Here is a 13,160-nt window from a genome sequence, read left to right as displayed (position 1 = left end):
GACGACTTACGCAAACAACGAAAAAATTTTCAAAATTATACGCGGGAACGACAGCCATACCTAACATTGAGTACGCCACCAGATAGCAGCTTTAACTATACGCCGGAAAAAGCCGAACGGAAACGACGTAAAAAAATGCGACGGCCGCTCGTACGTTCGTGGATCGTCGGAAATAGCTCATTTGCATACTCGAAGCGGATTACGACGAGAACGCCACCTAGCAGACGCCGAAAGATTTGCATCTAAGATCCGAAGGCGTACGAAGACGTACGCCTGTCGGATCTAACCCAGATGCCGTCGTATTTTGTTTTGAGGATTCAAAATAAAGATACGACGCGGGAATTTTGAAATTACGCCGGCGTATCAATAGATACGCCTTTTTTTGGAATTGTTTTTCTTTGCCTAAAGGAATGATTTGATTTCTTAAAGGATAATACATCAGTAAAGTGGTTTCTTAATTTTTATTATTTTATGTGTCTCACTTTTTCAGAATGTCCGGGTTCCGTGCCAGTTCTATCACTGTAAATGATAACTGGTTGGCAGTTGTTTCTTGCCCTGAAAAGGACACAAATCTGTTTAAAGAGCCTTTTCAAGCACAAAAGCTAGCAATCAGTACGGCTAATATCCCCCCAAAAAAACAGAGAACTATAAACAGTGGCAAAACTGAAGCTTGCTAATGACAGCCAATCCAAAAAAGGTGAAAGATTAAATCAGATTGGTTGTTTGGGACACAATTACCCTTATTTGCATTGCTTCAGCGTCTGTAAAACATGCCCACCTACCCATTCAGGGCAGAATGACAGGGCATCCCTGCCGTATAAATCTATCCTGGATATGCTCCGTCATATGGTGCCAAAATGTAGCTGTGTAGATGACATCACTGGTTCCCCAAGTGACAAAGATGGCGATGTTCTGGGTGAATATATGTTCCTCGGGGGCGGGGTTGCAATCAGGAGGCATTGTCATTCTGCTCTGCACAGGCCTGATGAGTGTCTTATTAAGTCAGAGCTCCGGATCTGCATACTTGCATCAGGTCAGTGAGTCAGAAAGTACTTATGATACTGGATCAGCATGACAGCCAGGCAACTAGTATTTTCAGGAGAGGTCAAGGCCTCCTACATCCTCAGTATAGTTTTCCTTTAAACACTTAAGGACCGCCTAACGCCGATATACGTCGGTAGAATGGCACGGCTGGGCACAATCACGTACCTGCAGTGCTCCATACACACGGACGGTTTTCCCGACCAAAGCTGTCATGGCAGTTTTCCTGTCGGGAAAACCGACCATGTGTACACGGGGAAAAGCAACCAAGCAGGTTCTCGGTTTTCCCGGCGGACTTTAGATCGCTGGGAAAACCAATTTTGTGTACGAAGCATTAGACCCCTTTCACACTGAGCCACCCATAGCGTCGGCGGTAAAGCTCCACTATTTTTACCGCCGACGCTATGGGTGGATTTTCGGCGCATTTCGACGACTAGCAGGGCGCTTTTAACCCCAGCTAGTGGCCAAGAAAGGGTTAAAACCTCCCGCAATGCGCTGCTGAAGCAGCGCATTTCGGGGGGTGTAGCTGCACTGTCCCATTGATTTCAATGAGCAGCAGCGGTGGAGGAGCGATAAACATACCGCTCCTTCACCGCTCCAAAGATGCGGCTAGTGGGACTTTTTTTACCGTCCTGTTAGCGCAACGCTCCAATGTGAAAGCACTCTGCCTTTCACACTGGAGTGGATGTGACAGCTGTTTTAGGGCAGATTGCAGGCGCTATTTTTAACGCTATAGCGCCTGCAATATGCTCCAGTGTGAAAGGGGTCTTATTCTACATGCAGTTCTACCTGTTCAATAAAGTCATTTTACATTTATGGATTAGATTACAAACCCGCAATGAAGAAAGTAACAAAATTATCTATCAAATCTTCCATATCACATTCATCCTCCTGGGCTGTGAAGAAAGGGAAGAGTAAATTAGTTTTTCTTGAAAAAAATTAAATGTTTATCCATAGACACATAAATCAGGCCCCCCCCCCCCCCCAAAAAAAAGCAAGAATATTGGAGCAATTTCCATACTTTTTTCACTAAATGTATTACATCATAACCCCAGACAACAGTAAAGAATTATCAAAAGACCTCTTCCAAAAACCTCTTCCAGGAGAACGTTTTCCAAGATTGGAATACCTGCCTTACTTTTTTCCTAGGTATGGCCCCTAAGTATTTACATCATAACCCCTGGAATGGGAACAGTAAAGAATGAGCAGGCAGACCTCTTTCCAAACCTCTTCCAGGGGGACCTCTTCCAACATCGAAGAAATTGGCCTTATCTTTTTCCTAGGTATGGCCCCTAAATATTTACATCATAACCCTTGGGAACCGTAAAAAACGAGCAGGCAGACCTCTTTCCGAACCTCTTCCAACATCGAAGAAATTGACCTTATCTCTTTCCTACGTATGGCCCCTAAATTGTTTACATCATAACCCTTGGGAACCGTAAAAAACGGGCAGGCAGACCTCTTTCCGAACCTCTTCCAACATCGAAGAAATTGATCTTATCTCTTTCCTAAGTATGGCCCCTAAATTGTTTACATCATAACCCTTGGGAACCGTAAAAAACGGGCAGGCAGACCTCTTTCCGAACCTCTTCCAACATCAAAGAAATTGACCTTATCTCTTTCCTAAGTATGGCCCCTAAATTGTTTACATCATAACCCTTGGGAACTGTAAAAAACAGGCAGGCAGACCTCTTTCCGAACCTCTTCCAACATCGAAGAAATTGACCTTATCTCTTTCCTAAGTATGGCCCCTAAATTGTTTACATCATAACCCTTGGGAACCGTAAAAAACGAGCAGGCAGACCTCTTTCCGAACCTCTTCCAACATCAAAGAAATTGACCTTATCTCTTTCCTAAGTATGGCCTCTAAATTGTTTACATCATAACCCTTGGGAACAGTAAAGAGCGAGCAGGTGGACCTCTTCCAAAACCTCTTCCAGGGGGAACTCTTTCAAGATTGGAGAATAGGCCTTACATTTTTCCTAAGTATGCCCCCTAAAAGTTTACATCATAACCCCTGGAATGGGAACAGTAAAGAATGAGCAGGCAGACCTCTTTCCAAACCTCATCCAGGGGGACTTTCAACATCGAAGAAATTGGCCTTATCTTTTTCCTAGGTATGGCCCCTAAATTGTTTACATCATAACCCTTGGGAACCGTAAAAAACGAGCAGGCAGACCTCTTTCCGAACCTCTTCCAACATCGAAGAAATTGACCTTATCTCTTTCCTAAGTATGGCCCCTAAATTGTTTACATCATAACCCTTGGGAACTGTAAAAAACAGGCAGGCAGACCTCTTTCCGAACCTCTTCCAACATCGAAGAAATTGACCTTATCTCTTTCCTAAGTATGGCCCCTAAATTGTTTACATCATAACCCTTGGGAACCGTAAAAAACGAGCAGGCAGACCTCTTTCCGAACCTCTTCCAACATCAAAGAAATTGACCTTATCTCTTTCCTAAGTATGGCCTCTAAATTGTTTACATCATAACCCTTGGGAACAGTAAAGAGCGAGCAGGTGGACCTCTTCCAAAACCTCTTCCAGGGGGAACTCTTTCAAGATTGGAGAATAGGCCTTACATTTTTCCTAAGTATGCCCCCTAAAAGTTTACATCATAACCCCTGGAATGGGAACAGTAAAGAATGAGCAGGCAGACCTCTTTCCAAACCTCATCCAGGGGGACTTTCAACATCGAAGAAATTGGCCTTATCTTTTTCCTAGGTATGGCCCCTAAATTGTTTACATCATAACCCTTGGGAACCGTAAAAAACGAGCAGGCAGACCTCTTTCCGAACCTCTTCCAACATCGAAGAAATTGACCTTATCTCTTTCCTAAGTATGGCCCCTAAATTGTTTACATCATAACCCTTGGGAACAGTAAAGAACGAGTAGGGGGACCTCTTCCAAAACCTCTTCCAGGGGGAACTCTTTCATGATTGGAGAATAGGCCTTACATTTTTCCTAAGTATGCCCCCTAAAAGTTTACATCATAAACCCTGACAACTGGAAAGAATGAACAAGGAGAACTCTTCCATAACCTCTTCTAGGAGGACCACTTCTAAGATCAGAGAATCTGCCTTATCTTTTTCTAGGTATGCCTCCTCAATGTTTTTCATTATAACTCCTGACAACAGAAAAGAATGAGGAGGGAAACCTATTTTGTGTAGAATCAATCTTTTTACCTCTTCTATAATAAATTAGATATCTGAGAGCTCTTTTGGCTTACCTGCCCCTTTGAGGATCTGTGTGAGTATATCCACCGGAATGTCTTCTCCGTCTTCAATTGCCTTTCTGCGTCTGTTGATGCATTCTCTCCCAGTTTTCCTGAGAAGTCTGAGGCTTTCTTGAGTATCTTTAATATACTGTTGCTTATCCATGGAAAACTAGCAAGAAAGGTATACAGAAATATAAATAAAATAATAAGTTTCAAAATGCATGACAGATCATAAAAGCTGTACAAACATGGACTCTTTTTACAGCAATGTCTTTGGGACTCAATCAGGGTAACATGTGGCTGCATAGCATAGTGTCTATATAAGACTCTGTAGCAAGTCCAGCTGGGAGTAACTACTTAAAGCGGTGTTTCGGCCAAATTTTTTTAATTAAAAGTCAGCAGCTACACATACTGCAGCTGCAGGCTTTTATTAATAGAACACTTACCTGTCCTGGAGTCCCTCGATGTCGGCACCGCAGCTGATGGTTCCATCAGCTGTACCCTATTGTGTGGGTAAGGGAACCCAGAAGTGTAGCCTTTCGGCTTCACGCCGAGGCCCCCACTCCTCTCTCCGGTTAGACTGGTGGCCGGGAGAGGAGGAGGGAGCCCTGCGGTGACATCACGGGCCGCAGCCCGGACTCCCGGAAGTAGAAAAGGATACCTGTCAAAGACAGGTATCCTGTTCCCTTTCCCCCCCCGAAAGGTGAAAATTGTGTCACTGGAGGGGGGAGGAATCCGATGAGCGGAAGTTCCACTTTAGGGTGGAACTCCGCTTTAAGCAAGACAGTTCAGAAAACAACTGTCCTCAACAGTCCCCATAAACAGTGTCCCTTACAGTAAAGTCCTGGGTAGTTCTGTTAACATGGGCAAACGGCTGGAGGGGTCCAAGGGCAAAGCGCCATCCAGCTGGAACTGTATTACTTTGCTAGCAGTCATGGAGGGGCTCCCCACTACAACTGTGTGCTGTTAGGCTCTGGCTCAGCTGTCCACACGCCAGTTCTGCCAGTAAAAGGCTCCCCACCTGGCTGAAGGTCAATTTCTTTACTACCTCTGCCTCATCAGGGGTGGCATTTCGGAGCTGCTGAGGGAGGGAAGTAGAGAAATGTGTCTTCTGTGACTGTGTCTAGGAACCCAGGGAGTTATTGGAAAAAAGAGGTAAGGGGTCAGCACCTCCATTTGAGCATGGTGAGTAAATTGGCACTCCGCTACATTTTATTATGCCCCAGGTGCTGTGAAATAAAAAATGCAGTTCAGGCAGCAATACTCACCTCCTCTCCAGTGCTGTCAGCCACAACTCCTAAGGACAAAATATAACCTAGGAGCATTAGAAATCGGTATAGCATACTGTAGCGGAGAACAGCATCAATATGATCATAGTAGCATGAGTTAAGGACATCAGTCTATTATGGGCCCACATTGCAAGATGGAAAAATCAATCCAGTCCTCACCCTAAGAAAAGGGTTTCTCATTTCCACTAATCCTCTCATAGCCAGAGATATGGCTTGAGGAAACGGAGTCTGATCATCATCAATGGAATTCAGGTCCATCCCAAAGGCTACCTAGAAAAAAAAAACAATGAATTATAATGTATGTCTTGATTTTGGCCACGTTTATCCGCAAACCTCCCTCTTATCCTCTACAGCAGACTTTTTAAACCACTTGAGCAGAGGAAGGTTTTACCTCCTTAAAGAGGAGGTCCAGCCTGGGTGAAAAAAATTAAAAGGCAGCAGCTACAAATACTGCAGCTGCTGACTCTTAATATTAGGGCACTTACCTATCCAGGGAGCCCGCAATGTCGGCACTCGATCTTCGGATCGACTCCTGGGTGCTGCCGCTGCCATTCCTGGTTTTCTACTGCACATGCGCAAAGTGCGCTGCGTTTTCTATTTTCTTCCGGCGGTGGGGTAAGAGGGCAGGAGATGAACTTCCCAGGAGTGGGGAAGGGGACCTGTCAAAGACTGGTCCCTGTTTTCCCCCTGAAAGGTGTCAAATATGACACTGGTGGGGAGGAGGATTATAAGCAGAAGTTCCACTTTCGGTTCATGACCAGGCCATTTTTTTTGCTATTTAGCACTGCTTTATTCAACCGGTAATCACGTGGTCTTGCAACGGTGTACCCAAATAAAATTTATATAGTTTATTATTTTCACACAATTATAGCTTTTTTTGGTGGTATTTGATCACCCCTGGGGTTTTTTTTTTGTTGCAATATAAATGAAAAAAGACCAAACATTTTGGGGTAAAAAACAATATTTTTTACTTTCTGCAGTAATACATATCCAATAAAAAAATGTAATAAAATCGAAATTCTTCTTAAATTTAAGCCAAAATGTATTCTTCTGCATGTATAACAATATGTACTGTCACTGTACTAATTACTCCGGCTGGGAAGCGGTTAACATCTAACATCTAGGACAATCAAGGGGTTAAATGTGTGCCTAACAATGTGTAATGTGTGTAACATGTGCTGCTTTTTACTAAAGATCTCTTTGTTTCTTATCCCTTGTTTCTTAAGCCCTGTACACACGGCCCAGAATTTCGTCAGGAAAAAAACGTTGTTTTTCCTGATGAGATTCTTGGAAAGAATCTCTTGCCAGCCGAGTGTACAGACACTCCATTTAAAAGAATAGCCGTTCTTTTGAACGATACGAATGCGGTGACGTCATCGACTACGACGAGCATGCGCTCGTCACATTCGATGCCGTCGCCGCCATCTTGCTACACCCTACCTATGCCTTGAAAGCTACTGCGCATGCGTCAAGCATGCACGGGTTTCCATGGAGAGGTAAGTATACACACGCTCGGGTTTCTCGGCAGGAATTCATAGATGCTGGACTGAGGGCCTGGGAAAAGACTGCTAAAGATGTATTTGCTGAAGGGCACTGTTCTGAAGTCCTAGTTTGGAGAAGGATCTTTTTATCTCGCTCACTGAGGATCTACTTGTGGAGGCTGGGTGGCAGACATCTCCAAGGACATTGTGAGCAAAAACCTTGCTGTGGACTTTGGGTGTGCTTGTGCTAGAAGAGATCTAAGTGACAGTGGTTGCTACATGGACTGGGGCTGCTCTCATAGAGTCCTAGGCATACTGGCCATTCCCTGTTACCTCCAGGAAAGGCTGCTCCAAGAAGATTAGGGAGAAGCTGTCCTCCCATTATTGCTATTGATCATTTTGGGAGTATACTGTAAGAGCCGGTTCACACAGCAGCGGCACGACTTCGGGGGCAACTTTGCAAGTCGTCCTGAGGATGACTTCAGAGGCGATTTGCAAAACGACTTCTGTATAGAAGTCAATGCAGGTCGCCCCCAGCCACCCCCGAAGTCGTACAGGAACCTTTTTCTAAGTCGGAGCGACTTGCGTCGCTCCTATTAGAACGGTTCCATTGCATTGAATGGGACGCGACACGTCAGGTGGCTGAGCCGCCTGTTTCGTCCCCCCCAGTGTGAACCGGGTCTAACCCTAAACCCTTCTTCTGCTAAAGTTCTTCAGCAATGAATACTAAAAAAATCATCCCCTAGACTGAACCTGTATTGTCGGTGTGCGTGGGACTGTGCTTATGTGACTGCCAGTCTCTGTACTACATTGAGAGACTTGGGTACATTCTCAGCGGCCACTTTGGGGGTAAGAGTAACATTTAGATTGAAGAAATCCATCTGCTGGTGTATGGGAAACCTTATAAGTAACGGAAAGTCTACATCAGTTAATTTTATGTACCTTTGAGATGACATCCAGGGTGACTCTGCACAGCATGTCATGCATTCCAATCTCAGTTTTTCCATCAGCCTTTTCAGCAAGTCTCTCCACCAAGTCTTCGGCTTTCTCATTGAAGGGTGCCATCATTCCAATCAAGTATCTGTATGCAGGTAACAGAGGCAGTGCTAGCCAAGGTTAACGAACAATGCACCAGACACCAAAATGTATCTTCTCATATACCTCCATTGCAACAGTGGAGAGCGTTGCTACTTTACTAGTGCACCCTCTTATAGCTAGTCTTCTAGAATAAAAACTTCAAAAATTATCTCTCTGTAAACACACGTATACAGTCTTGTTCTTAAAAGCAGCCAGGGGATGGTAAAAGCAGGCTGATGAAGGGCTGAGTCCCCCCCCCCCCCCCCCATCGTCCATCTAAAGAAAGGAATACAGCTACTCAGGGCTATACACATGCCGTAGCCTTGATGCTTTGCAACCAAGGCAATATTTAAACGGCACGTCGGCAGACGGTAAAGGTGCTGAACTCAAACCCTTTAAGTATATGGGACCGGACCACAACTACCCTTCAACCGCATTCATTGTGGTGGCATACCCTCCTTTCAACCTCCCAAAAGACCTCTAAAGGGTTGCCATGAGTGGGACTGAGCCCTGCCCAAAGATTTGTTTAAGTTCTTGAATTTGGTCTGGTATCATTACCCTTTCAGTCAAGCTTGGACCAATGTAACTATGTATATACCATACCTGGCTGATGCCTCCTGTGCTGAGCAGCTGCCTTGCTGTATTCTGACCACAAAAGATCGGCCGATTGTCACGGGCACCATTCGGGCACCATTCAGAGAGCGTGACATCACTGCCCCACCTTGTCAAGGAACTGTTCTCTGAATGGCACCCGCGTTGAGCCGCATACTTCCCTTGCTCACAATGCACAGGACTGAGATCGTATTGGAGATTGGTGGGCATAGCGGTGTCTACTTCAGTGGCTTCCAACTTCAAGGGGCTTCAAGGGGCATTAGACCGATATAGGCCCGGATTCACATACATTGGCGCATATTTATCCTGGCGTAGCGTAACTTTTTTAGGCTACGCCGGCGCAGAGCGGCAAGCACAGTGTTCACAAAGCACTCGCTCCCACTCGCTGTTAAAGATACGCTGGGTTTCCTCTGCGTAAGCCAGCGTAGGTGGTAGTGGACATGAGCCATGCCAATGAGGCTTGACCCCATGCAAATGATGGGCCAAGCGTCATAGAAGTACTTAAAACGAACGACGCATGCGCCGTCCTGTGGACGTATCCCAGTGCGCATGCTCAGAATCACGTCAAAACTACTCCTTAAGATACGACGGATCACTGCCTACGACGTGAACGTAACCTACGCCCAGGCCTATTCACGTACTACTACGTAAACGACGTAAAATACGACGGCTGTTCCCTGGTCCATACCTTTGCTTGTGATGCGCCTCATAGATGGGAAATAACTATACGCCGGACGTAAGCCTTACGCAAACCGCGTATATTATGCGCCCGGCGCAACTACGTTCGTGAATCGACGTATTTCCCTCATTTGCATATTTGCAATGAGGCGGCCAGCGTAAATATGCGCCCACGATACGTCGGCGTAGGAAAGTTACGTCGGTCGGATGAAGTCTATTTTCAGGCGTATCTAGTTCTGTGGTAAGTGCTTTGTGAATCCGGGCCATAGTATATACATAGTTACATTGGTCCAAGCTGACACAATGTACTGTAACTATGTATAAAATATCCATATCTGGAATTCTTTTTTAACATCTCATCTGTGTATTTAGCTGTTTCCATGGTCTTCAGATTTAAAAGCAGCACCTAGTTTACCCGCTAAGTTTCAACGTCTGGTTAATATTTGTACTTACGTTCTACTAAATGCTGGATCCATGATTCTCCTCTGTTTGTGCCAGTGATCATAATCCCGATCTGTTACCAAGCCTCTTCCCATGAACCTGGCATATGATGGGTAATAAAACACAAAAAAGATTTTAAAGCTAGAAAGGTGTTAATGCTAATTTTTTCATAACTAAAGGAGGTGATTGGTATTATATTAGTAGGGTCAGCCATGTGGATCTACATAGTTTTCTCAGTCTTGTCTTCCTTTGAATTATAACTAAAAGCAAAACCTTTTTTAACTTTTGTAAAGAGTGGAGAGAGATTAGTACATGTCAGCTTTTTTATTGTTGTCTGTGTCCCCCGTTAGGGAGAGTCACCCCTTCTATTTGTCCTGTTTACTGTTATAACTGAGAGAAAAATTGAAAGAAAATCCCAAATTTTGAGTTGTCGCCAAAACAGGACAAGAAGAGGAAATCTTCCAATGTGGACACTAGTTCTATTAACACTTCTAGGGATTCTTTCACTTTTAAAAGATTTCTCCCCACTTCCAGCTTTGGTTATGGGACAGGAAGTGAAGAGAAATCTGCCCAATGGGGATGAAAAAACTAACAGGGGTATCAACAGATATGCCGGCGTAATTTCTTTGAGGATCTGCCCCAGAAGCTTCTACGGATAAAAAGAACCATAGCAGGTGAGGAGTATTAGACCTTCTGTATTGGATAACCCCAATATAATTTGTATGTAATATTCTGGAAGATACGATACATACCGAACACCAAACATGTTAGCCAGCCGGCTGTAAAACCAGTCCTTTGTGTATTTTGGAGACATCAGAAATTCCTACAATAAGGTATAAAAAAAGAGATCTTAGAGCTTTGCTTTATCCTTCAATTAAGTTATAATGGTCACTTTGTAACTGGAATTTTTATTCTTTTCCTGCACATTGTTCCAACAGTATCTCTTGTGAAATATACCTGCTTTACCCTGACAACTCTATTCTTGCCTGGCAAAATTTCTCTACAGAATTCTCAATGTCCTGGACAGTGCCGATCCTGAACTCCATGGGGCCACAAGCAAAATTACATGTCACAATGAAGTTGAGAAGCGGGGGGGGGCGCCGAAAATGACATTTCAAATTAAAGTTGAGGAGGGAGGGGGGGTGTTCTGCTGTCGGAAATGACATCTTACATTAAAGTGAGAAACGGGGGGTGCTGACTCCTTACCTCTTCTCCCATGCAGCCAGCGAGTTAAGAAGCGGGGTAAGGGGCCGAAAATGACTTCTCACCAGGCGGGGCCTCTAGTAATTTGGGGGCCCTCCGCAGTTTTGCGGGGACCCTAAGCGGCTTGCATAGTGAGCCTAAGCTCAAGAACAAAAAAAATGTAGCAGCTTTCTGATCCTTAGACCTGGTTCACACAGGGACTTTGGGGTCAACTCGGCAAGGCGATCTCAAGACAACTTCAGAGGCGACTTGCAAAGGTACACACCATCAGACCAAAATCCCCGCGGACAGAGAACGCGGTGACGTAGAAGACAGCGATGTTCTCAAACACGGAAGTGCAATGCTTCCACGCATGCGTCGAATCAATTCGACGCATGCGCAGGATTTCGGGACGCTGGTTACACACCATAACCAGCGGACATGTCCGATTAGGTGTACTAACCATCGGACATGTCCGACGGACATGTTTCCAGCGGACAAGTTTCTTAGCATGCTAAGAAACTTTTGTCCGCTGGAAACCTGTCCGCTAGGCCGTACACACGGTCGGACATGGCCGCGGAAACTGGTCCGCGGACCAGTTTCAGCGGACATGTTCGACCGTGTGTACGCCACCTGACTCTTGGGTAATCAATGTGTGAATACAAATGGTTAGATTTAAACAGGTCAAATTGTATTACAGCTAATGATGACATATCTTACTCTAATGAGTCAACTGGTTCATTGAAGGTCCAGAGATGGAGATATTCTTACCTTTACTGCTTCAGGGCTGGTAACTAAAATCATCACATTATGTAAAAAATTTAACCGCACAACTGGGCCATATTTCTGGACCCTGTCAAAAAAAGACAAAGTATAAACACAGGTATACGTATTTGCCCTGTATTGTTCAGATCAATAACTGTGCACTAAATTGTAGTGGTTGGGAGCCTCCTCCATCATGGGCACCTGGCCCTTTTTATCCTATGCATGCTTCATGTTCATTTAGAAACACATGGCTATCACCTGCGCTCCAGAGTGGCTCCAAGAAGAGCTTTTTTTGCCACAATGCAATTTTTTCGAAACCATACCAGGACCCTTCATCAGGATAACAATCACTGTTGAAGCGCTGGTGATATCCATATTTTTCTGAACTATGAGTAATAGCGAAATTTGTTCATTTGTAACTTAGCACCCGTTCCATCCAGGACTATTTTAGAATTTTCTTTTCATTTTTTAATGGTTAATGAGTTCAAATCAACATTTGTTTTTAACAACAGTGACAAGAAAATTGAAAGAAGACGGATGGAAAAGTATTCTTAGGCCTCGTACACACGATAGGTTAACCAGAGGACAACGGTCTGAAGGACCGTTGTCATAGGTTAACCGATGAAGCTGACTGATGGTCCGTCGTGCCTACACACCAGTTAAAAAACCGAACGTGTCAGAACGCAGTGACATAAAACACAACGACGTGCTGAAAAAAACGAAGTTCAATGCTTCCAAGCATGCATCGACTTGATTCTGAGAATGCATGGATTTTTAACCGATGGTCGTGCCTACTAACGATCGTTTTTTTCCCATCGGTTAGGAATCCATAGGTTAATTTTAAAGCAAGTTGGCTTTTTTTTAACCGATGGTTAAATAACCTATGAGGCCTACACACGATCAGTTTGGACCGATGAAAACAGTCAATCAGACCGTATTCCTCTGGTTAACCTATCGTGTGTAGGAGGCCTTAAACAAACAAAATTCCAACTGTGAATGTGGTTTTTATTTTGGAAAAAGCATACATATTGTAATGTGCATGTTCTAGGCACAAAATAAACCTGTTTTCTATGTCTAGGATTTTAAGTAGAAGTAGAAGTAGAAGATCTGGACACATTTTCAAGGACCTTTGAACAAAATTACTGTATTTATTGGCGTATAACATGCACTTTTTTACCCTGAAAACAGAGGGTAAACCGTGCCTGCGTGTTATACGCCGATATCTGTTTTTCTTTTACCAACAGGGGCCGGGGATCAGGCGGTCCGCCCCGGGTGCCACCCGTTGGGAGGGAATCAGGCTGACCGTCCCGCCTCTTCTGGCCCTGGGACAGCGCGGCCAGCACACTCCAAACTCCATAAAACACAACTGCCAGCCCCCT

The 13,160-nt window shown here is 44.6% G+C and overlaps 1 protein-coding gene across 2 annotated transcripts in view; it reads right to left on the bottom strand.

Annotated features, from left to right (window-relative positions):
• LOC120920898 (cholesterol 24-hydroxylase-like) overlaps positions 1-13,160 on the bottom strand; it is a 34,317-nt gene that overhangs the window by 10,928 nt on the left and 10,229 nt on the right. For both annotated transcript variants that reach the window (XM_040333314.1, XM_040333315.1), the window contains 8 exons: positions 11,788-11,869; positions 10,587-10,657; positions 9,847-9,933; positions 7,969-8,107; positions 5,705-5,815; positions 4,269-4,425; positions 1,875-1,937; positions 483-555 (listed from right to left, as the gene is read on the bottom strand). In XM_040333314.1, coding sequence (XP_040189248.1) covers positions 483-555; positions 1,875-1,937; positions 4,269-4,425; positions 5,705-5,815; positions 7,969-8,107; positions 9,847-9,933; positions 10,587-10,657; positions 11,788-11,869 — 783 coding nt within the window. The remainder of the gene's footprint in view (positions 1-482; positions 556-1,874; positions 1,938-4,268; positions 4,426-5,704; positions 5,816-7,968; positions 8,108-9,846; positions 9,934-10,586; positions 10,658-11,787; positions 11,870-13,160) is intronic.

The sequence above is a fragment of the Rana temporaria genome, chromosome 13 (assembly GCF_905171775.1).
Source record: "Rana temporaria chromosome 13, aRanTem1.1, whole genome shotgun sequence".
Taxonomy (NCBI): Eukaryota; Metazoa; Chordata; class Amphibia; order Anura; family Ranidae; genus Rana; species Rana temporaria.
The sequence above is the reverse complement of the archived record's forward strand: the minus strand, read 5'-3'. Positions and strand labels throughout refer to the sequence as shown.